Below are 26,769 nucleotides of genomic sequence, written 5' to 3'. Positions count from 1 at the left end.
TTTCATAGTTTTTTAAAATGCCTCTATTTACAAAATTTGTGTACAAAAGGATAGGGATTTTACTTTTTAATTTGAACCATCCCCCACTGATAAGAAAGTGCTTATTTTCAACAAGCTCGTGTAACACACATAAAATACAAAAAAATTATGAAACATAGGGGAAACTATAGATCGATAATTATTGGAATGTATGATCAATAGAATTTTTTTGTTTGCCTTTAAATTATTGTTTAATCTATCTAAGATCTTCTATTTTTTAAAATTACGTCCATTTCCTTATTTTATCCACTGTTTATGCGATTTGAATTTGTGTATAATAAAAATTGGCAGTTACTTTAGCTTGGTTTCCATAGACGCAACACAAGGACGTAAGCGCAACGTTAAGCGTGGTTCCCACTAGCGACGCAACGCAAGGACAAAACGCAACGCAAGTGAATTAACCAATCACAAGCGATGGCTTATTCGCTTGTGTTTGCTAACTGTCTAACTTGTCATTGGTTAAAACGCTTGCGTTGCGTTTACGTCCTTGCGCTACGTTCTAGTGGGAACCAAGCTTAAGTGATTTGACCAATCACAGGCGATTGATTAATCGAACTGTTGGTTTTATTCACCACCTTTATTGCGTTGCGACGTAAAGCTTGGTTCCCACTAGAACGTAACGCAAGGACGTAAACGCAACGCAAGCGTTTTAACCAATGACAAGCGAAGTTATAGACAGTTAACAATGACAAGCGAATAAGCCATCGCTTGTGATTGGTCAATTCACTTGAGTTGCGTTACGTCCTTGTGATGCGTCGCTAGTGGGAACCACGCTTAAGCGTCCCTTGCGTTGCGATGTTAAGCGTAACGCAAGGACGTAAGCACAGCACAATAACTTGACCAATCACAAGCTATGGATTATTCGACCATTGGTCAACTCGCTTGCCTTACGTTTACGTCCTTTGTGTTGTTGCGTCCTAGTGAGAATCAAGCATTATTGAGAACTAGGTGTGATAGAGATGAGAAATCTATGTGAATTCTTATAGCTTGTGAACCATCTATGTACTAAGCTACCTAAATAAGCACATACCGTGCACCCCACATAGGCTGCTAATGTCGTTTCACTAAAATCTTGGCATATTCAATTTATGAAGATTTTATATTTGTATTCTTAGGTGCATTTTTCGCCAAACCATAAAAAATGTCTTAATTAAAGCCAGTATAACGCTACCCCAGATTAAGAAATTAAAATCAATCATTTCAAACACCTGTACTTTTATTTAAAATTCTGCATAAAGAAAAGAATTTAAAAATAGATGGTCATATGATTGATTCAAATTATTCGCTATTAGACCTTTCCATTCCTTTGCACAGTATAACAACCTGTTGTAATGTAAGGAGTAAGACAAATGACCGCAGTGTCTCAGTGATATCATCAAATCGCCCACATTCAATATATTATGGAAATTATTCTCCATTTTCTTTTTGCAAGCAAAACTCGTCTTTAGCAAATTTCTATTGTCCAAAACTCGATCGATTGACCGTTGCCTGGTAACGATGTACTGTTGATGTTGTCATAACATTTTGCAATTAATTTGATTCCACATCTTCTAGTAGAGAATAGCTTTTTATGTACTTGATCATTGTCGAGATGCGAGATTTTTATTGGATGGCGCGTATTCCGTGTCAAGAGCGACACAGCCCGCAGTGTACAACAGTACAAGAATAATTAGGTACAAGCCAAGTCCATGTAAACATGGTTGATTGCGATTGCTCTGCGGATTGTGTTGTGGATAATAATAATTCAAAATCATCTATTAAAGTACGATTGGGAACATCAAAATGTTAAAGAATTGTGTGTTTTGTCAATTGTTGCAACAATAAAATCGTTACGTTGCAAGAAACAATGGTTTTGGTAAGTTAGAGACTTTCATTTTGAATTTCAAACGCGGCTTGGTGATTCGCAATAAATAGGACTTCCTAGCACGTCCGGTCGGTATGTGTTTATTCATCACTACTTTATTATAAAATGTTTGGGTTATTGTTTGTTTAGACTTCGAACCTTACGAGTGAGGGTAATTTTATAATGCTTAACCCATGTACAAAGCTGTTTTCGAAAAGATATTTTACGATTATTCATAATATTCATCTCTATCAGTCTCAATTATTATTATAAACACAATAGGCAAAGAACATTAATTCTAAACCGCCCGGTGATATACTGAAATTTAATTAATTAATTATTATTGTTATATATCTCTAAACAGTAGGATTAAATATAATGTACTGTATCTATAATTTGTTCTATCATAAGGACATGTTGTAGGCATAATACAGTGTTACATTATCACATGTCATGCTGTATCATAGGCCATAATGCTAACCAAATATCACATGTCATGCTGTATCATAGGCCATAAGCCTAATACAGGAATCACCTGTGAAACTGAATTCGCATATAAATACTGGACAGATAATAACTAGATTAGGGCAAAGGAAGAAATTTCACTCTTCCTTCGTAGGGCATATAAACGAGAATCGAATGCGCTGGCACTTTGGCCGAACAATACCGGACATACCGTTCAAAAGCGTAACCCAAGATTGTAATACAAAATGCTTTTATCTTCTACTATCGTCAGTGTGGAACCACACGAAGTGATACCGTAATTAGTAATAACGTTCAGTACGTGCACGTCAACTCATCCATGTTTGTCTCGTCATATGTCACGGACTATTATTCTCAAACGCATTGCTTTCTTGTCACAAGCGTCAACGATGTCAAATGTGAACATCAAATCGAATGTGACTTTAAGCGTCAGTCAATTTTCAATTGCCCAGTTCTGAGTTCGCGAGCGAAAGCTTACAGAATTCGCGTGATTTGCTACGTATGGGCAACTTGACTTGACGTGACTCGCTTCGACAGTGTCGCATGTCGCTTCGCGTTTATAAATGCTCAGTGTGTGCACCGATTTTTAGGTCTAATATTCTACTTGTTCTTCTGTTGCATTGGAAACTTTTCAATATTCCATGCAGATGATTAAAAAATCTAAATAATCATTTGTTTTATTGTTACCCGGCTTGTACTGTATACTATGCACAGCACAGTCACAAAATTCCTTTCTCTCAATACACCATCCTTTGAATAAAACGTTAAGCCGTTGAACCGGTGTATAATTCATTATAAAAACACAGTACAGTATCTTGAAATACCATGGATCTTCTGCGGGTGTACAGGTTGAAACTCTACTATATGGCTACTTTATTGGTCCTAGGGAATTTCCCTCATAAGTTTTCCGTAATCTGTAAGGACCATTTAGGCCTAAATATATTTACATTAGATAGCTGAATTGACCTTCTGCGTACCAAAATGTTGCTTTAATACTAAACGTTTTAGGTTTAGGCCTACTTTTTCAATTCTGCATTGCAATTTAGGAGTACTGTATATCTGGCTGAAGTATATATTGTAATATTATTATGTAGTAATCTCTGCGGAATTGTCCTAAAAGCGATTATACGAGAGTAGATTGACTGTTTCTCTTATTATCAACCAATAGTGTTTACCCCTGTCGTCGATGATAATGTTAGAGTGAACAAGTGGCGTTGTGTGGACATGACATTGGGGACGAACATTCGATTTGTATGTGAAATATAATATTAAGTATGCAGCGCCATTGAGATGGAGGTTCTAATGTTTGTGCAAGGCGGTATATAATTATACTAATGCATTTATATATCTAGTTACATTGTCTTATTTGAAAGGTGTTTTTCAAAGCTCTTGCATAACTAAGCCTTCATAACAATCATTTGGGGTGGCACTCGAACCTACGACTTCTAGATCATAAGCCGAGCTTTCATACTAGAAAATCAGTTTTGTGTAATAAATATTATCCTCTTCTGCAGTTATTATTTCTCATATTAAATTTTTAACGTTCATTTTACAGATAAGGACTTGGATGAGAGATTGTGGATAAGCGTCCCTATCGTACCGGAAATCCAGTTGGGCTTAAATAGATTCCTTTTATAATACAAGAATCAAAGACATTCATAATGGATAAACCCGAGCCCATAATGGCTGATTACGACTCCACTTGCGAGTTCGAAATGCCGAATATGCTAAGTGGTCTTTACAGCAAAGACAACAATAGCACCACGTCAATTATCAAGAAGCCATCTTTATTGTCTGTTTTTAAAAATCGTGTAATGAGCCGACGGTTTACCGAAGATGGAATGGAAGAAATGTACCAGGAATATTTTATCAGACAACGTTGGAGCTCACTTCCCGTGTTAATAGCATTCGCTCTCTTATTCGACATTGCTGTTATTATTCTGTATTGTATCGATGACAACTTGGATGCAGGAGCCGTGATTACAGTCCAGGGCATAGCTCTTGTTGCTAACCTCATGCTTTTTTTCCTCTGTCAGTTTCGTTTGATATCAGATTTTTCTCTCACATACGTCATGCCATACGCCGTTTGGTGTCTTATCAATATTCAGACATTTGCCGACCTGCTTATTTATTATCATCCCATTGTTCCCAGTAGCGGCGTCGGTTGGCAAATCTTTTTCATATTTGGACTCTTTGTAATGTTGCCTCAAAAGCTAACAATAGTGCTAGCGTTAAATGCACTGTCTGCGTTGACGCATTGCGTCATCATTGCTGCTTTGGCCAAGGACAGGGAATATATCGTACAACAGGTAGGCCTACGTATTATGCTAATTGAATGTTTTTCTTTTTTATTTCTCTCACGTTCACAAAAAAAAAAAACAGTACAGTACATAATATTTTGAAGTTTTTATTAGAAACATGTGATTTAAGAGAAAACATTTCATTGTAAGCCCTTAATACCATTGCACATTGTTGTATTCTCCTTGATGATAAAAGAGAAGAGAGATCTATTACTCTTTAATAATTTAGAAAAAGAGCAACATTGTTATTACAAATACTATGCCGGCATAAAACATAATGATGTGCAGCTCCACATCATACCACATTAATGATAGAGTTTCTATTAAATCGTAATTAAGTATATACCATTAAACTCAAGTAGTTTATTGCAAGAAGCATTTATTTCAAGCAGGGAAGTCCAGTCTCGCTCGTGGAGGCAACTTATCTTCACCCCGCGGCTCTGTCACCTTCACACGTTAAACGTTGTCATTGTTAATGTGTGGTAAAAGTAGGCCTTAGATGTTTAATTGCGGTATGTCGACACTAAAAAGTAGCGAGTTAACGATGGCTATGCCTTTTTAATCCGATGGCCGAGTGGTTAAGGCAGGGGAGCCGTATACCTACAGAGCAAACAACATCGGCAAGGGTTTGAGGCCCACTCGTTCCTAGTCCTGGTGGTAGAACAAGTCTACTCGGATAAGGACTATAAACCGTACACAGTTATAACATGTGTGCACTTTAAAGAACCCAGTTCATTATTCGAGAAGAGTTGGGGTTACCCCGGTGAACTGGTTCACAAAATAGCCTCTGTATCAGGGGGATTTCCACCTATCTGATAGGACAGTGATTAATATTTACTATTGGTAATCCTTGGCCACATTGCCTAAAGACATAAAATAAAAAAATAAATAAAAATAACTTGTAAGCAACGGATCTCCCTATGTTTCTGTGTTATGATTATATATACCAAATTCTCTGTAGACGTCTGATTCGCTATTTCCCTCTATTAATACATTGTTTAATTTTGTTTCTAGTTATCGGCAAATATACTTCTATTTGCGTGTGTCATAACAGTGGGTTCTATAAGTTTTCTTATGCTGGATAAGAAACAAAGACGTGCATTTATGGAAACTAAGAATTCACTTGAGCTTAAGTTGAAACTTGATGCAGAAAGGGAACGCCAGGTGAGTGAATACTTTACCTTATATTTATATAGTAAAGTATAGTTATGATGAAGATTCGGTTTCATATTCGTTGAACATTGAACAAGGCGTGTCATACTATACTTGCGTAGTCTTGAATATAGTAACCAGAATAATTATAGACGACGATTCGGTCGAATTCGTAGAAAATAAAACATTTTCAGACATGGCGTGTCATACCTATACTGCGTGATAACCATATTACTAATAATACAGTATATAATAGTTTATTCTCATTTCTGCATTGTCATTAGATATTCTCGGTGAATTTGGTAATAATGGTATTGTATACACGTCTGTATACAGAAATCTTTAGAAATTGTATCAAATGTATCAAAGTTACATAATGCCTAATATCTAGATGACTAGCGCTAGTCAGTTAACATATATCTAGTGACAGTTGCAGAAGTGAAACATTCAAAATGAGACCAAATGTTTAGACGAATAATACACCTACTATAACATAATCACAAAAAGTAAATACAAATAAAAGCTAGCAGATACCTAACCGTAATGAATAATTTAAATGCAGCACAGATTAATTCGTAAGAATGATATTTCGGATATAATAATGTATAATATATAAAGAATGGTTCAAGATTGTTTGGCTAAGGCGTTGCATTCCACTAGTAAGCCCCAACGCAAGCAAATTGACCAATCACAAACGACAGTTAGAATAATCCATCGCTTTTTTTGGTCAATGAGACAAGATAAGAATAGAAACGAAATTATAATTAATCTAAACCAATGGATATTGTTAATATTAATATTAGTTATTTATATTTTTCACTATTAATAATTTAGTTCCCGCTTGTTAAACTTTTTACTTTAAAAAAACATTGTTTTCGCTATTGGAAATAAACTTTCTCATTCTCTTCATTCATTATAATGACATTAATTGAACTATACATTGGTTTACATGATGTGCTCAAAATGCTTTCAAGTTACATAATATCTCATATCTAGATGACTTGCGCTAGTCATTTAAGATTTATCTAGTGACAGCTAACAAATCCGTTCAGCTGCATTATATTGGTATCATAACGCAAATAAATAACGTTAATTTAATGTGTAGTTAAGCCTATAGCAACAGCGAACGTGTGTCTGTGACCTAAACGCATAATGCTCAGTATACAGTGATAAACAATTATCGTTCTGTCATGTAATAACGTAGAAAAATTGCAAGTATTTCTCAATAGAAGAGTAAATTGAACCAAGGCAGTCGTCTAATGATACACATTTTTAAGATATTAGATTATCGATTTCCGCAGATTGCTTTCTAAAGATAGGCGGCCAGGTCAGTGTGTGTAATAATGGTAAAAGATAATAGACGTAATTGGTCCGGTTTGGAGAAGGTCAAATGCATACAATTATAGATAGAACCACATCCACTAAAAAAACCTATTTTAAATACGCTCTCCATCACCAAATAACGGATTAAAGTTATATCTAGGCCTACTCTATGAAAATGTGATGTGCCCATGATGACGTAATATCACTACCATATTTGGGCACATCACTTCTTAAAATGTGATAGTGTAGACAGATGAGCTTAAAACCGTGGGCCATGTTTTAGCTGCAACCGGTTCCAAAGAAAAATCGTTCTTTTGAAATGTGTCGGCTTTACATGTTGTCTTTTAAGCTGTACAATATTGGCATATTTTCAATGATGAATCAGGCCTAGCTTTCAGTCCAATGAAATGATGTTCCAATCAAACGTCTTACAATAATACAAACAGTGGTAGAAATGACACGTGTAGAATCCATCCATTGGGACACTTATTACGAAACGATTAAATGGGGGAAAATGTTTTTATCACTACAGCCAATCCCTATTTCCACTTAACAGAGGTGTCATGGGGAAATTATAATAAATTGTATCACAATATTGAATGTCAGTATTCTATACGATATACGCCGGTGTATATTTCATTGATTGCATTTATTTTCATTTTAGTTTCACTTAAAAAACATAATCGATATTATCATATTTTTGCTTTATGCAAACCTTTTGAGGAAACCAAATATTTACCGTACAGTCTTTGTGGGGTCAATTGTGGATACGCACTAATTTCGTATAATTGTGGCGGAAGGATATAGGCCTATAACAAAACTTCCATCAGTGGAGATGAGGGAATTATGTATCTATTACATATTATTACATTTTATTTACTGCAATAATGTTAGTTTTCAAAAGGATTCCAGGTTAAACTTGTTTATTACCAAATCATATGTGAGAAGTATATTGATTGTGTACAAAATGCGGCATAGTGTTTTACCAGGTTCTCAGGTGCAATTTGCCATTGTGTTTGGTTATGTATAATATTAACCACGTAATTTATTTATCACGTGATAAATCGATATTAAATGAGGTCCTGATTGTATATCACTCAATTATGGTCACTTTAGGAAGTTACATACATAGGCCTAATAATCATGCTTCATCGACGTGTTTGTAGTTTAAGCCTGTGATTGTTCCTTGAGTCCCTGTAGACAAAACTAACTTTTCTAACTAAACTAATTCGTAAATCTAAAAAAACAAATCCAACATTTATTTTTATACATTATATTTGGCTACTTCTCATGTTATTCTTTTATTCATTTAATACCTGTTTTATGGTGAATTGATTCCGAATGTAAGCTTACTGGCCCTATGAAATGTATCAATTCTATCCATCCTTTTAGGAAGATCTTATGTTGTCTGTTCTACCAAAACACATTGCAGACGACATGTTAAAGACATTTGGTCAAAAAAATAAAGGTTCGTTCAGTCGCATTTACATCAGTCGCCATGAGAGTGTAAGGTAAGTAATATAAAAGTATGATACTATACAATTACGATAACTCTCAGCTGACATTTTACTTACTTACTAGTTTTGATATTGTGTTAACGTTACTACAAAAGAACATGTATTCAGCGTATACATTATCGTAAAGTTTAAATACTATAACTTTCAGACGATCTTAGCAATATTAAATATTGGATTATTATATATTTCTATACCTCGTAGTATTCTATTTGCTGATATCGTTGGGTTTACAGCCATGTCGTCAAAACTGACTGCTCAGGAACTTGTTAAGACGTTAAACGCTCTTTTTGCAAATTTCGACAAACTTGCCGAGGTAAGTTTTATTCACAATTTTATTTGTAAGGAGTTTTTATATTTTTTTGCATCTCTTTATTAATGACCTTTTTTGGCAAATTAATTTAGGGCAAACGAAAGATTAAGGAATTTACATTTTTTTGTATTCTTGTACGTGCATTAATACGAAAATATAGGCCTACTTTTTATAGCGTAATACTTACATCGGAACACGTTCAGTACAATGTTCGTTACAGGATACCCTATCTCGAAGTTACAAGACAGAATTTTAATCAACAAGTATAATGATTAAAGTTTCTAGGTGACTTGCGTTAGTCAGTTAGACACTATCTAGTGACAGCTACAGAATTGGGTGCCTAAATATAAAAATAGGTAAAAGAAAACAAACAAGCTAACAACGTGTTCATTATTTTGACAGACACATCAGCAATTGAGAATCAAGATCCTTGGTGATTGCTACTATTGTATATGTGGAGTTCCAAAACCAATACAATTCCACGCTGATTACAGTGTTCAGATGGGACTCGATATGGTGGTGGCCATAGCGTAATCTAATTGTTTATATTTACGTTAACATCATCATTGACCCATTATTATTACTAGACCTATCATTAATACAATTGTCTGCCCATTGCCATCTTCATCAACAATTAAGGTACTGTTCACACGTTGATTTTGGTTCAAAATTTGGTCAAATCGTGTTGGGTGACGACTTACAGATTCTGTCAAAGGATTGACCAAATTGAAGTTCGACGACGATCAGTGCTTTTAAGTTAGTATTATCACTAGGCCTACCATTAATACAACTGTCTGTCCATTAGGCCTACTATCTTCATCAACATATGAAGGTACTGTTCGTATACGTTGAATTTGGTTACGAAATTGTCGACATGTCCTCTAACCAAATTTCGTCAAATGTCTAGTTGCGCGTGACGACTTAATGATTTTGTCACGGTAAAGCGAATCGTAAACCTTTTCTTAAATTAATACAATTGTCGGCCCATTATCCATCTTCATTAACATCGTGATTTTATTGTATACGGATTGAAGGACCAATATTAGTGAAGCTAATTAAAACAATTTCATTGTAAACTAATTCTTTAGTTCATTATTTTTAAACCATTACCGTTATTATAATATAATCATCAGCTTTATCATTATGGAGCTTTTATTTTTTGCGACCTAGGTTGTTATAATGGAGGTACTGTTCGCATACATTGATTTTGTTTGGCAATTTTCTGCAAGACATCGTTCGCTGAGGCTATTCTACTTTGACACTAAGACACAACAATAACATGCGAATTTTGAACGATTTCGACGGTTTGGGAACAATGACATAATGTAAAATGCACCAGTCCTAGTTCATAAATCGACAATCACCAATCCCTGACATCACCCAACCCTCATCACTTATTCATTTTGTCTTTGACAGAGCTGTACGTGAGCAAACTCAAAGCGGTGTAGACATGCGTGTTGGTATACATACGGGTGCAGTTCTGGCGGGAGTAATGGGACAGAAACAATGGCAGTTTGACGTATGGAGTGACGGAGTAAAGCTGGCCAACTGCATGGAATCTGGTGGCATTCCAGGGTAAATTAAAATGTTTAATTACATACATGTCAGGTCTACCTGAGCATTCACTTCCTTCACACATTTCCTTACTTAACGTAAAGCAGCTCTGCCTACACTATCAAACTAGTTTGAAAAAAAAAAGGTGTGATGTGTCCAAATAATGATAGCGATATGACGTCATCTTATCCATACCGTATGGGCACATCACATTGTTTTGTCACATAAAGTTTGATAGTGTAGTAGAGCTTTATGTTATGTAAGAAGTTAAAATCTTAAGTCTCTCTTAGGGGAATCTTTGTCTGTATTCGATATTTATTTACGTCTATCATTAAACCAATGAGAGACGTGTTACGTCAGCGGTGACCTTTAGACTCAACTTATTACTTATTAATGTGAGACATAACATAATTATTATTTTCTTTACTTTTCCCTCGGTAACCAGATTAACAATATTGTATTTTCCAATATGTTTTCCTCTAAATTAATGTACTTTGTTATAATTATTATGTACGTATTATCATAATGTTATGGACATTTTAATATAAATTATTGGCAAGTCTTACTATACTTGCAAAACTTTTCTCAAATCATCCCCTTTCGAAAATGTTTAGAAAGTACATATTTATTTTTTTAGAGGCTAATTTTTATGCTAAATTATTTAACTTTGATATTTGTTTAATTAGGAGGGTACACATATCTCAAGCAACATACGAGTGCCTTAGTGACGAGTTTGAGGTGGAACCAGGTGAAGGAGAAACAAGATCAGATTATATTAAATTACAAAATATCAAGACTTACCTGATAAAATCAGTTAATTCTAATAAAAAGGTAAATATTCTTTATTGTCATTTGTACAAAACGACCCCAATGGTATAAAACAAAAGAATGCAATGTTACTACACTAGCACATTTTTACATTTTTCTAGTGTAAACCAGTTGACAAACTTCGGCAAATTACAGAAAACAAGTTAGCAAAAGTCTACACTAGCAAACTTCTATTCTATAATATGCCTACTAGAAATATTTTAAAGTCTTTAGATAAGGGTTATGAATCGCCGAGTTTTCAATGAAAATGAAAAATGTTGTGAATTTTCACAGAAGCTTCTGCAACCATCGTTAACATTATCGGATGTAAAAACAAGTGACACTGACAACAACATCCCAGTGATTGATTTAAACAACCCTACTACAGAATCGACCAAGGTAGGTACCAATGTAATTGTTTGTGCGTGTCTGCTCGCTACTTGTAGATTGTCAGACACCACGAATAGACATAGTAAATTAATGACGCACGTGTACATATTTAGATGCGGTGGTGGTTGTATCAGCATTGGGTCTGCTTTTATTCCGGTGGTTTTTTTTTGCAAAATTGTTTATATCCATATATCACTCGTATTCGGTTATTAATAATAACAGTATTATGAATAGTAAACGATTTGTAAACGAATTACAATAACACTTCACAGTCAGTGACGTAGATAGTTCTAATAAAAAAGATAGATATCTCATTTTTTGTTTAGGTTGATATTGAGTGATGATACGTCGAGATAATTTATCAAGGTTTTTGAACAATGTATTATCTATAATATGTTAAATGTCAGAATATTTAGATGGCAATTTTGTTGTTCTTCAGAATACAATGCTTGACTATGAAGACGAGGATGGCATTCCAGTTATCGATCTGAAGGTTTTTAAAATTATTTATTCTGTGATCATTTTAAAGAACGTTTAATTTGCGGCGACCTAGTTGGCATATGACGTCATGTAAATGTATTGTGCGCATGCGTTCGATTTGGTTTTTGCAATTCATGCAGTCTTTTGTGAAATCGTGCCAGTTTTAATTCTCCATTTGTTACAACATATTTTCTAAATGATTATGAAATTAAACTGTATTATTTGTCTTGTTTTAAGTGTTTTATATTTTCTATCTCTATCATAATATTTAAACATATTTTTCTTCTCTCGCAATATTTCCTCTTACTTTTTACGTCGATTCTACGTTTAGTCACTTCTCTACCATAATTATAGTATATACAGTAGGCCTACTAAAAACTAAATCTAGTAGGCCTACTAAATATCGATCATGAGGGTATGCTGACGGTACCCTCCTTCCACATGGGCCACTGTATAGCGTCTCCAAATAATAACAATTTTCCTGTATTACCGCTTTTCTGCAAGCCAGATGTACTTAGAATTTGACTACTATTTTATTGATTTATTGCAGAATCATAAAAACGTGGATGATAAGATGGTTAAATTTAATAAAGAAGTAGAAAAAACAAACAAAAAAGAAGATTCCAAGGATAACACGCTAAGGGAAGCACTTATTGAAAGAGAAGATGTCTCGTAAGTTAATACTTTTTAAATATTTTTTTCTCAAAGATGTTGTCTTGTTTAATTGCTAATTACCCACTTTCTCCTACCCTAATTAATATAATAGACCACCAAATGGAACATTATTGAGAAGGGCTTTGTGGTAATAGTAAGAATACGATGTATAGTACACTGTTAAAGCCTGTTTTCTACTAGGTAAATTTGTTGGTCACGCCAATCGAAAGTGTCAGATTATACGCATGCGTAATCATGTTTCCATCTTCCAAATCCCTCTATGCAGCAAATCTCAGTTCTTTTCGGGATTTTCGCAGTTCGAATTGTTTCTACTCTTTGCGAAACGAAAAAAATCACCTAGTGGAAAACAGGCTTAAAGCAGTAGGTTCAGTTTACAAGTTGTGTGTCAATCAGGTGCCAATAGACTTCGGTGTATGGTCTACACTATGGAGCGCCAACAAACGCGTCATAAATAGTTTGCTGCGTATGGCGCCCCATACTATTCGGCCCGTGTCGAGGATTATTGATTAGAAAGTTTACACTGAGTTGCTGCATTGACGCGACTCTGTGAGTAAGATGAAGCAGTAAGTTGAAAATTGTTATATATAAAGCGCTATATTATTACATACATTTTTTACATACGAAAACATTGATATACTTTAACCTCGAGAATAATTTCCGGACAATATTTATTATTCTGTTTTATGTAATACCAATATCATTTTCTTCTGAATTGTATTAAGCCTATTCAATAATAAAAGCCTTCAGAAGCAACAATCTATTTCAAAAACTAATTACGATTTTCAAAATATTTCCAATAAATGTATTTTATGGATAGCAATTAACACTGTGTACTCAAAGCAACCCCACTATCATCTTTATCGTGTAACACTAATTATACTCAAGATTTTTATAACTGTTACAAAATGATGGCATCTTTTATAATATTATTTATGTAAAAGGGTCCTGCGAAAACTGAAGTGTAAACTTCTCTATGCAGGTTCCTTGCCATCATTTATGTTATGAAATTATATTTATAAACGATGAGTAAATAAATGTGAATTGAATTGAATAATAGAGTATTATATACACTGTATGTCATAATTTTTATTTTATTTAAAGTCCAGGAGTGACATAATGGTATGCAGTTATATGTCGTTTTTCCTATTATTTATGTAGTCATTTGTCGATCTGTCTCTCTTTCCTCTACGTCCTTTTAAAAAACATTAATCCTCATAATATTATAGTTTAATAGACATTTTTCAGGGATTTTATAATATATTTGTTTTAACTTTTCACAGAATCATGCAGAAGACAGTCAACATAGTGACGTTACGATTCAAAGATAATGCACTAGAGTCCCGGTTCCACCACGAGAAAGAGCGTCAGAGTGCTGTTGCTATCTTTTGTTCAGTCATCATCATGCTGTTTGCATTTTTTGCTCAGTTGTGTGTGCTACCAAGGTAAAAGTTAGTTAGTTTAAATGCTTCCGTTAGTATATTTTAAATGCTCCGGTTAGTTAGTTTAATGCTTCGGTTAGTTAGTTTAAATGATTCGGTTAGTTAGTGTAAATGTTTCGGTTAGTTAGTTTAAATGCTTCGGTTAGTTAGTGTAAATGTAACGGTTAGTTTAAATGTTTCGATTAGTTATAAATGCTTTGGTTAGTTAGTTTAAATGCTTCGGTTAATTAGTTTAAATGCTTTGGTTAATTAGTTTAAATGCTTCGGTTAATTAGTTTAAATGCTTCCGTTAGTATATTTTAAATTTTTCGGTTAGTTAGTTTAATGCTCCGGTTAGTTAGTTTAAATGCTACGGTTAGTTAGTATAGTTTAAATGCTTCGGTTAGTTAATTTAAATGCTTCGGTTAGTTAGTTTAAATGCATCTGTTAGTCTAAATGCTCCGGTTAGTTAGTTTAAATGCTTTGGTTAGTTAGTTTAAATGCTCCGGTTAGTTAGTTTAAATGCTTCGATTAGTTAGTTTAAATGCTTCGGTTAGTTAGTGTAAATGTTTCGGTTAGTTAGTGTAAATGTTTCGGTTAGTTAGCTTAAACAGGGAAGAGTTAAATTACATCCCTGGTTTAAATGCTTCGGTTAGTTAGTTTAAATGCTTCGGTTAGTATATTTTAAATGCTCCGGTTAGTTAGTTTAATGCTCCGGTTAGTTAGTTTAAATGCATCTGTTAGTTAGTCTAAATGCTCCGGTTAGTTAGTTTAAATGCTTCGGTTAGTTAGATAGTTTTATATGCTCCGGTTAGTTAGTTTAAATGCCTCCGGTTAGTTAGTTTAAATGCTTCGGTTAGTTAGTTTAAATGCTTCGGTTAGGCTAGTTAGTGCAAATGCTTCGGTTAGTTAGTTTAAATGCTCCGGTTAGTTAGTTTAAATGCTTCGGTTAGTTAGTTAAAATGCTTCGGTTAGTTAGTGTAAATGATTCGATTAGTTAGTTTAAATGCTTCGGTTAGTTAGTTTAAATGCTTTGGTTAGTCTAGGCCAAATAAAACATTTTAGTTTTTCGTCGATTCTCTAATAACAGCCGTATGACACAATCGTTATTTTTTGTTATCTTCCTTTTTAGTACCTTAGTAGTAGTAATATTTAACCAAATCAAGACACGAGAATGGTGGTTTCTTTCATTTTTATTGCTAAAAACCTGTCTGAAGCCGGCACAAGATTTGTTATTTTTTATTCTGCCGTCGTTAGTTTAAATGCTTCGGTTAGTTAGTGTAAATGATTCGATTAGTTAGTTTAAATGCTTCGGTTAGTTAGTTTAAACGCTTCGGTTAGTTAGTGCAAATGCTTTGGTTAGTTAGTGCAAATGCTTCGGTTAGTTAGTTTAAATGCTCCGGTTAGTTAGTTTAAATGCTTCGGTTAGTTAGTTTAAATACTTTGGTTAGTTAGTGTAAATGATTCGATTAGTTAGTTTAAATGCTTCGGTTAGTTAGTTTAAATGCTTTGGTTAGTCTAGGCCAAATAAAACATTTTAGTTTTTCGTCGATTCTCTAATAACAGCCGTATGACACAATCGTTATTTTTTGTTATCTTCCTTTTTAGTAGGCCTACCTTAGTAGTAGTAATATTTAACCAAATCAAGACACGAGAATGGTGGTTTCTTTCATTTTTATTGCTAAAAACCTGTCTGAAGCCGGCACAAGATTTATTATTTTTGATTCTGCCGTCGTCCATTTTTGACATTTCAATTTGTATGTTTGTAGGCCTATGGTTTTTTTTTCATATTGTCTGTTAAACGAATAATGTCATTTGAATCGAATTAAACTGTAAGACAAAATACAGAAATATCATGTAGATATTTACAAAACCTAATTAATTCCATTCAGGCCTATAACCGAATTCTATTCCTTTTTGCAGGTCAGCAATTACGTTTATCACCTTCGTCATGGCAATGATAGTTCTAGGAATTCTTTTTGTAGTGTCTCTTGCTACGAATATCCCTAATCGATTTCCTCCTAGAATGGTGAAATTCTCAAATGACATAGAAACAACAAGGTGGGCGAGGATTATGTGTGCAACATTAGTAATTAGCGCTATTAGCATCGCTGATGTTATAGATACGGTAAGTGTGTGTATGGTGAATAAGGAGCTTTTGATCTGCGACGACATATGAACTGTTACGTCATATACTATTGAAACTGATTCTTTATTGTCCATTGAGAATTTCAGCCCGAAAGAAACTGTAGAAGGGACGATAATTTTATTTATACACAAGTTTAATCTGCGCATGTCCAATATCGATACCCTATTTGGCGTTCTAAACGTCCGTTCATCGCATACTGTCCTGGAAGGAAATCTCGCTAATGGACTGCGCATACGGGGACATCGGGTCTTTATTCTTCGATCGATTCCTTGGCTTAATGTTTGGCAGATTCTATGTCCAACCAAAGACCACGATACAATATGCGTGATCTCTTCGTTGCAGATCGAAAGCTCCTATTAAATTACCTACAATAACATGTAGGCCTATTCTTGAGTAGGTCCATATACATTATGTGTTTTAATGATGTTTCACATTAACATTACAGATACAGATTCATTTATTGTCCAATATAAATGGAAATTACAGTGCTCATAAGTTATCTTGGCTTGCCTAAAATAAATAAATATATGGGGACTATATTATCTAACACATATTTTGTTATAATGCCTTATCCCAACTGGGTAGAACGAGTCCTCATCCTACCACTTCTAACGATAACGAAGCCGATAATTTCGTTATGAAGAGGATGGCTGGTTTCTTCCAATATAGCATGGAACACATCGGCAAGACGATTATGATTATTATGACTATGACTGGTCATCACTTGCCACAAGGTTACAGTCTAACAGATCACTCGAATTTGTAACATATTGCTCGTTTCTTATTATAACAGAACACTCACATTAAAAAAAACCTCGATCAATCATACATAACCTATAATATTATAAGATTGGTAAGGAAACCATTATTTGTTTTTAGTTTGATTTTTATTTTGTTAAATCATTATCGTCATGGTTACGTTGACGTTATACTCTTTCAATATCCACTCGATCTATACCAATAAAAAAATATATATAATAATAACCTTCTTAGCTTTGATAGTTATATAAACGGATCGTTATGTAATTAATTCTAGTGTCAATGCCATATTCATCAACTAATATACGTACGGTGTCATGCTATAAACAGCAAACTGTATCGTGTCTTCAGACAGCAACATTCGTCCCATTTATGTAATACTGTATATACGGAGAAATAAGTTGAATTTCTTAATGATGTAGGTCTATCACCTGTTTCAAAAGAGTTATGTCGAAGCATTTTTATTTTTTTTTGCCAGCCGGTTGGTTGGTGCGAATAGCCAAACCCGTTTGTTTGTTTGTTTGTTCATTTTTATACTGGGTGGCCTCTTCAGTCAAAGACTGATCTCCCAGAGGACCCAGTTGGTGATCAGTGGCTGTGATGTACTAATACACCGGGGTAACCCCCTACTCGTCTCGAAAGATGTACTAGGTTCTTTAAAGTGCACACGAGCTAGTTGTGTACACTGGACCTACGGTTTATAGTCCTTATCCGAGAAGACTCGTTCTACCACCAGAACCCTGGAGTGAGTGAGCCTCGAACCCTTGCCGATGTTATGGCTACGTAATTACGGTTGCACTGTCTTAACCGCTCGGTCACTCACTCCGTCCTAGTATTTATATACTTTAGAGAGATTTTTTAAGAGGGTTAGGTTAAGTTAAGTTGATATTGTCGTCTACAGGTATAGAGAGAATTGGCTGTGTATAGTAAACTATTATTGTTAGGCTTACAAGCATAATGCTTGGGTTGCACTTCTTTGCTGCAACATAATGATGTAAGCGCGCAACGCAAGTAAATTCGACCAATCAAAAGAATGATTTGAACTGTCGCTTGTCATTTGTCAACACGCTTGCGTTGCGTTTTAAGTTTCCCTTTAAAAAGAAAGTCTCTCTTCAATGTGCTTCTCAAATTATAATAAAATAATAGACGAGACAAGCTTTTTCAACTCAATTTGTTAAAAAAAGATATTTTTAGATCACGGAGAAAGGCTAATGACATGTCTTCTGCGTGTAAATGTACACCTGCAGCGTTTAAGAGAAGGAATTAGTCCGTTTAGTGTGAACCATTGTTTGTTTCAAATTAACATATTATGGAAACAGCTTTAAACATTGTATGTCATTAATCAATGTCTTTAAACGGCTCGACAATGAATCTTGTAGAATTTAGCACATAATGAATGTACGAATTGATTTTTTTTCTTCATTTTGATAAACGGTGACACGTACCACCTTGCGCGTGTAGTTATTTACGTTAAAAAATGATATAACACTTTTCTTCTCGCGTTATGGAGATACAATGAGTACATGACTTCAACATTAATGTCAAAATACTTGGGTAATATGAGCCACTCTATTGTTAAGTACATATTATATTGAATATAAGTTATTTTCTCCAAAAAATGTCTTCGCTAAAATGACATACTGTACTGATATTCAGTTCATTAAAGATAATAATAATGTCCCACTGACATTTTGTTTAACATATACTTTGACCAAAAATTGGATCAGGAAAAAAAATATTATCACTGTTATTTAAAGCCAAAAATTGACTGGAAGACAATGGGATTTTGGTTGAATTTAACCGTTAATTTGCTTTTTACTACGGAAGTCATAAACTTTGTCCTGTATATGGCCTATTCAAAGTCTAATTTTTTTAATTTAATCTTAATTTTTCATGTTTTTGTGGGACATTACATCTTTAAAGGAAACTGTTATTTATAGATATGGTCCTCCAAGATTTCACAGTGGGTTGGGATGAGCTATCTAAAATCCTAAATCTTAATGTCAACCCGCTTTGGTTTCATAATATTATTGTATTTAATTTTGTAGCTTAATTGTAAAACTGGTGGCAACTACACAAGCGAAATGCCAAAACCAAGTGACAAAGAATGTCTATATGCCCAGTATTTTAACTATATCGCCATACTTGTTCTGGTAAGTAATTTTTGTCAACTACAATACCCTCATATTTCTTTGGTGGTTTTTAATGGTCGATCTATATATGGTAAAGCTCCATCTTCAACCTCCATCTTCTATCTATGTTTTCAACTTCTATCTTCAACCTCCATCTTAGGCTATATGTCCAATCTATGTTTTCAATCTCTATCTTCAATCTCACCTTACACCTTCAACATGTATATTCAATTTATATCTTCAACCTCCATCTTCTATGTTCAATCTCTATCTTCAATCTCACCTTCAACCTCTATCTTCAACTTCTGTGTTCAATCTCTATCTTCTATGTTCGATCTCTATGTTCAATCTCTATGTTCAATCTCGCATTCAACCTCTATCTTCAACTTCTATGTTCAATCTCTATCCTCAATCAACCTCTGTCTTCAAATTCTGTGTTCAATCTCCATCTTCTATGTTCGATCTCTATGTTCAATCTCACCTTCAATCTCTATCTTTAACTTCTACGTTCAATCTCTAAGTTTAATCTCAACTTCAACCTCTATCTTCTATGTTCAATATCTATATTGGATTTCATCTTACACCTTCAACCTCTATTTTCAACTTCTATCTTCAGCCTTCATTTTTTATGTCTATCTCCAACCTCCATCTATTAAATTTCTTCAATTTCTATTTCAATCTTTATTATTAATCAACATAATCATGAATACCTTCAACCTCTGTCTTCAACTTATTTTTTAAATCTTTATTTTCAACCTATTCATTTATAAACTCCTTTGATCAGGTCTGAATCAATTTTGAAACTTCTCAAAATATTTTTAAATATCATTAATATTTGTTAAAGTGTCTTTCCATTTTTTTCTATCACTAGATTGGAATTACAGTTTTAATTCAGATAACTCACTTGGTAAAATTACTGATGATGACAATCACAACCATTGCTTATTGTCTCATCAACCTTTGCTTAAAACCTGAACTTTACACTCGGTATGATGAATACGCTGTCACGTTCTTGTAAGTAAACTTCAGCAAACTTTTTACTTAAAGCTCTGTCTACACTATCAAACGTTATGCGATGTGCCCATATAGCCTACCTTTATTAATTAACAATACTGTAAATTTGATTACTGAAAAGGTAAATACACATTCTTTGAAAGGTTTTTCTACATATTTAAAAAATAATTTTATTTCAGAATATGATGATGTATGTTATATCCAAAATTGTTATATATGTAATAGAGATGGGTTGTAGCTGTTCTGATATGATTCTGTTAATGTTATGATTTGTTAATTTTTTAATTATATTATATACATGAGAATTATATATTATTTAAAATGTTCGGGTGGCTTCCATGCATGCGGCTTTTGGCCTTAATGGAAGTCTCCCTGGTCCTTTTGTATATTTTTTGCTTTGTATTTTTTTTTTCTTTTGGATCAAATAAACTGATTTGTGACTTGTGACTTGTGTGTGACATATATGGACACGATGACGTCATATAACTACCATATTTGGGCACACAATACTTTAATAGTGTAAACAGAGCTTTAGGTGTTTAGCAAACCAGTTTATTTTATCTTTAATGAATTAACTTCTAAGATTTAAGAAAGAAAATACATACGACATATTTGCTTAGGTTATTTTCCTAACTAAATAAACAAGCACGAATGTGCAATACTTGGGGTACAGCGAAAGAAGCTGTAATGACGTCATAAGACCGGATGTAACGTCACATACACATCAATAACCGCGCTACCAAATACGGCTATACGGTACCATTTTCGAGACGTCATATGGCTGCATCCGGTATGAAATTAAAAAATCCGGCTCTATAGCTTTGAGGTACTTTTCACCATAAAGTTAAAAAAAAAAGGTTTCGCCCGGTCTCGAACCAGGTACCTTCTGCATGTTAAGCAAACGTGATAACCACTACGCCAAGAAGCCGCATATAACTACATAATGCTGTGGTGTGTGTCACACATTGTGGCTTCTTAATTAAACAAATTAATGAACAAAAAAGCACGAATGTGCGATACTCGGGGTACAGCAAATGAAGCTGTAATGACGTCATAAGACAAGATGTGACGTCACATACACATCAATAACCTACCAAATACGGCTATATGGTAACATCTTCGAGACGTCATATGGCTGCATTCGGTTTGAAATTCAAAAATCCGGCTCTACAGATTTGAGGACATGTCCCTGTAGTATAATTCAGGCCAAATCTCACCTCAATACTACAACTAATAAGGGAGGAGTAGTACTTTAAAAATCGCACTTTTTACTCAATAGTGTCCAGATGGAGGATAAAATTAGTAAGTCCTAGACTCGGGTACCCCGAGTAAAAAGAAAATTGATTGACTAAGAGGTTAAGATGATTTGTGGCTAAATATCATCTAATATGTTTAAACTTATCCTAAATCCCACAAATAAAGTAGTTTTCTGCTATAGCTGTTGACAGACCATAGCCAGGATTGTTATAGGGTTTTCACATAGAGGCAAGTTGTAAAGGTATTTAAGCAACTAAAGAAAATATAGATTTAGTAGACGAACCTTTGCTGGCTAAGTACAATTGACCATAACATTTTGATAAATTTGGCCTATTTTAGCTTTCGCTGATGGTTTCTAATTTGAAACGGGCACTTAGAGAAAAAGGCTCGGGCTACGGGCTTGTTAAAACTCTATCAAAATACTACATACTCATTTCCTTCACTCGCTTGAACTCAGTATCCACGCAGAAATAATATAACCTTAACTAACAATTGTCTTCTTAGAGATAGCAATCAACTTGTACCAAGTGCCAGTCAATATGCTTTGACACTTCAAGTCATAGTGGCGACCGTTGCGTTATTATATTTCAATCGACATGTAAGTATGCCCTATTACAAATGTTAGAAATGTGCTGCCTTTTGACCATTATAGTAGACCATATCATTCAATCATAGATTTACCAAGATTTTAAAATTCAGCTTCTTTCTCAAATTTCTATTAAATTGCAAAATTGTCATTAAATAGAAAAACGATATACTGAGTCAATTATCATTCATAAGTTGTCAACGGCAAAACTAATATAGGCCTACTTATAAACATTTTTTTTTACTTAGCTTGATGCAACGATTCGAAAACTATTTTACTTCAAAACTGAAGCCAAAATCCAGAAACAGAAAGTAGAGGATCTTCGTACCAAAAATGAATTACTTATTAGGAATATAATGCCAGCACATGTTGCACAGCATTTTATGGGTGGCAAGAAACAAGATGAGGTATGTACCGTCTGACTGTTATTTCAGTCTGAACCAATCGCAAGGAAACGCGTAATTAAAAATACACGCATCTTTAACCAATAGCACGAATAGTCTAGTCAATCAGAACAGCTCAAGAAATATTCCCTAGACAGCGACATTATGATACTGTAATTTAATACGATAATAATATCATTATACTTTCACTGAACATTTATTTCATGTCTTAAATTACCTTGAGTTGTTACATATACATTACTGGTTTTGTAATTATAGGAATTATATTCACAAGATTACAATAGCGTCGGGGTTATGTTTGCGTCGATCCCAAATTTTTCTGATTTCTATAGCGAAGATGACTACAACAACCAGGGGACCGAATGTCTTCGATTTCTCAATGAAATCATCAGTGATTTTGATGAGGTAAGATTCTTAATTATTGTGAGAAATTTACAACTAATGAAGCCACCGTAGAACTGACTACTGCGTATGTTTGGACTAGGTAATCAATCAGAATTATAAGTAAATTGCATGGTCAGTATTGTCTGATCCCCCTCGTTAAAAAAGATACTCACGCATGTGCATTAGTCAGTATAAAGATGGCTTAACTGGATTATGGAACAGAGATGATTTCTAGAAATTATCTTCAATCACAAAGATTACCTATAATTTATCAAATTGATAATTAAATTCTTATTTTAATTTTCGACTGTGTTAAAAGGATGATTATGGATGCGCGCCTACTATCATTGACGTCTGATCCCAAGATCTATATCGTTGTATATCATTATCACCAAATTGTAAGTCTACCATACCCGTATTTTAATCGATGCAATTTCTTTTTCTGTTATTCCTTCCCAGCTTTTGAACGATCCCAAATTTAAGAACGTCACAAAGATCAAGACCATCTCCAGTACTTACATGGCAGCGTCTGGATTGGCTGCCGACAACTTCCGTGCAGTCTATCAAGACGATAAAGTCACGTGGCATCACCTGGCAGAATTGCTTGAGTTTGCTCTAACGATGAAGGAAACACTGGCTACGATAAATCACCAGTCATTCAACAATTTTATTCTTAGGATAGGTAAGAATTATCAAATATATAATTTAATTTATAAAGTTTTCTTGTTTTATGTTGGACGTAGTATTATTTTACGTTTTAATAATTTTGTTACAAAAGCTCAAGTATAGGTATGACACGCCATTTGTAGCTAAATGTTTATTTATCATTGTACAGAGTATACAGTTACCCTATACAATTGCATCAACAAAATGCCACAATCTCAGAACGTATTTAAAAAAGAAATTGCAAACATATTTAAACAGGTTATGCTGTATTATTTTATAAATTCTTTTTTTTTATGTTTTTCTATAAATGTGTATACACTGTATTATTTGTATATATTATATATTGCATTACATATAACGAACTTGTGGAAGAAAACCTTTATTTTATGTGAACGAGTTTTATATTTTGTACTTTTGTATTTTATAATTTCGTGAATAAATGAAGATTTTGATTGAGTACAACAAAATACCTGACCAATAAGTAGGCCTACATTTCCTTCTAAAAGCATGTGGTAAGAAAACCGGGCCGTTTTCGTTGAAGAACCCTCTCTAATCCCACATGTATTAAACTACCGCGAACGTGTAAACTAAACAAATAAAGCAATTGTGTAAATATTGTTATATTTTAAAAGTCAAATTTTTAACATTTAAAAAAAATATGATGAAATCTATGTTAGACTATTAACTCCTTCGTTATTTTTGTTATTATATATTAGGGATCAACCATGGTCCAATTTTAGCTGGTGTCATAGGAGCCCGCAAGCCCCATTACGATATTTGGGGCAACACGGTAAACGTGGCAAGTAGAATGGAAAGTACAGGCGACCTTGATAAAATCCAGGTACGGTGTATTATAAGAAATTTACATTTAACATCATACACATTTAGTTCCAGTGGTTCATTAGGCATCGCTGGAATAGTTAATATGCCTTGTCTGCACACGAGGGATCTAGTGACAGAAATAACATGTGTTAAATGTATATCATTAGGACTTGCGCTGGTCAGTTATAACAAAATATTTATAAAATTGTTTTTCTTATGTTAGATGATAGCAGCGACAAAAGACATACTTCGTAAATTCGGATATACATTTAAACGAAGAGGTGTCGTTAAGGTCAAGGGAAAAGGCGAACTTGAAACATTTTTCTTTGATGGAAAAGAGGAAAACTTCGAAGAAAAGAGGATGGTAGATTTACCGAACTCAATTCCATGTTTAGGCCTACTGTGATTACATATGAATTAAGACAGAGACGCTACGCGACAGCATAAAATACGGGGCATACTACGTGTCCAAGTTGTTTAACATTTGTAGATTGTGCCAGGTTTTTGAAGAAAGGAGATGAAGTCCTCGACAAAGTTCTCGAAAAACATGTCATACTCTTGTTTTAGCGTCCCGCTTTCACCTTTCAACTCTACCTACCAATGGTAGGCCCTAGTAGAATGTTTGTAAAGGAAGCATGCAGTTACAATACTGTCCAATGCAAGATTGATTCTTTAATACAATATACAAGATAATAACAGCTAAATAGTTCTTTTGCTGTTAATGTTGGTCGTTATGATGATCTAAGGCCTGTTTTCCACTATCATACTTGAGGACTCTGGGTTGGGACTTGAGAACTAAAAAATGATTAAATATGAATACGTATGCAAATATCAATTTCGGTTGTGGAAACAAGCTTTAGATGTTAGTGTAACAAGTTATGGATAGGATTAGTGTGTACAACAAATTGATAGCCTGCGATAGCTTCCACGGCTCTAATGATTTGCCTCTTTGCCGCGTAGCGCCATCGTGGGCGAACTCAATGTTTTATATGTACCATGAGTTGATTTATTTGGACCAGTAGGTGGTGTCAAGTTATTGTATGAAGTTTTGAAAGTGTCTTAAGCTAAGGGAGTTGTACCGTCTCAAACGAAGCCTTTAATTTTGTTTTGCAATATACTATAGCTATAAATATTTTTATATAATAATGTGTATATAATAGTTTATAAATAAAGACATATATCTACACATAATTACACAGTACCGTTGGTAGATATTGATATCCGTCCAATAGTAACATAGTGCAATGGCCGTCCTAAGCATCTGTCCCTCGAATTGATCTGGTAATAATGGTAGAATGGCTTCTCAATAATTGTATATATTGAAATCGTATTTAAAAGTACAATATGCCTAGCGTTAGTGTATTAAAATAAAAGGGTATTTTATATAAATAGTACTACTGTACTTCTAGTAGGCTACTGTACTATAATTGTATTTTGACGTCACGTGATGTCTTTTAAACGCATAATGGGCAATTTTCTGCCGACGGAGGTGCTTAATATAGAACTAAATATGCTTATTTATTCTATAGGTCTAATTACTCTTAATATTTTATAGAAATTGTTGTCATGCCTGGGTATGTATACGATATACTTTTTATAGGCGGCCCACAGTAGGTCTTCTCTTCCCCATAAATAAAATGACAGTTTGTTTGGCCATTGAACACATTATCAAAGCAACAAGAAATCATGTGCAATAAGAATTTCTATACAGGTTTGTTATGTAAGGCCATTGTCGATCAATATGCTACGCAAAAATGTTAAAGCTCAATTGCGAAATTAATCTTAGACGACGATTGTATTGATTACACGCGACCTGACCAACTCGTTTATTATCAAACACCTAGTAGTGACATCACATTACATTATATAAACTATAACAGTGACGTACTTAGTTATCATATTTAATATATACTATATTGTACAAATTTATAGGATTTATTGTCAATTTTATGAAAAATAAAGTTTAATAAAAGCCGACTGATTTTTATTTTAACAATTGAATGCCACAATAATTGGGCGCATACCTCATACACCATCCCGACACCCACCCCCGACATTCATTGGGGCGCATTCCTCATACACAGCTGCCCCCCTCCCCCAATCAATAGGGCGATGTGAGTCCATATTGTAGAACAAAATCAATTTCGCACAATAAACAAGAAATATTTCTTACAAAAAACGCTGCTCGCTTATTGACGTAACAGTTTGAAAGATATATTGTCCCTCTGAAATTGTCTGTCAGACAATGGTTTTTGGGTTATAAATAAACGTTTCTTTTCTTGTTTTATACGTAAATAAATAATAT

The 26,769-nt window shown here is 34.1% G+C and overlaps 1 protein-coding gene across 1 annotated transcript; it reads left to right on the top strand.

Annotated features, from left to right (window-relative positions):
• Nucleotides 1-1,819: 1,819 nt before the first annotated feature.
• Nucleotides 1,820-26,459, top strand: LOC140056896 (adenylate cyclase type 3-like). Its single transcript, XM_072102419.1, has 21 exons — nucleotides 1,820-1,894; nucleotides 3,921-4,674; nucleotides 5,680-5,829; nucleotides 8,533-8,651; nucleotides 8,859-8,970; nucleotides 9,370-9,497; nucleotides 10,384-10,542; nucleotides 11,208-11,352; nucleotides 11,623-11,727; nucleotides 12,158-12,211; nucleotides 12,749-12,870; nucleotides 14,154-14,315; nucleotides 16,215-16,419; nucleotides 19,248-19,352; nucleotides 20,203-20,345; nucleotides 22,107-22,200; nucleotides 22,437-22,595; nucleotides 22,851-22,997; nucleotides 23,436-23,658; nucleotides 24,359-24,483; nucleotides 24,688-26,459. Exons 2-21 carry the CDS (start codon nucleotides 4,027-4,029, stop codon nucleotides 24,868-24,870), a joined length of 3,288 nt encoding a protein of 1,095 aa, XP_071958520.1. The 5' UTR covers nucleotides 1,820-1,894; nucleotides 3,921-4,026; the 3' UTR covers nucleotides 24,871-26,459.
• Nucleotides 26,460-26,769: the final 310 nt, after the last annotated feature.

This window comes from Antedon mediterranea, chromosome 1, assembly GCF_964355755.1.
Source record: "Antedon mediterranea chromosome 1, ecAntMedi1.1, whole genome shotgun sequence".
Taxonomy (NCBI): domain Eukaryota; kingdom Metazoa; phylum Echinodermata; class Crinoidea; order Comatulida; family Antedonidae; genus Antedon; species Antedon mediterranea.
This window is presented reverse-complemented; position numbering and strand designations above follow the sequence as displayed.

Coding starts and splice junctions, on each gene's coding strand:
- LOC140056896 (XM_072102419.1), top strand. CDS start 4,027: ATGGATAAACCCGAGCCCATAATGGCTGATTACGACTCCACTTGCGAG. Junction 10,543..11,207: donor GAATCTGGTGGCATTCCAGG/GTAAATTAAAAT, acceptor TTGTTTAATTAG/GAGGGTACACATATCTCAAG. Junction 22,201..22,436: donor TATTATATTTCAATCGACAT/GTAAGTATGCCC, acceptor TTTTTTACTTAG/CTTGATGCAACGATTCGAAA.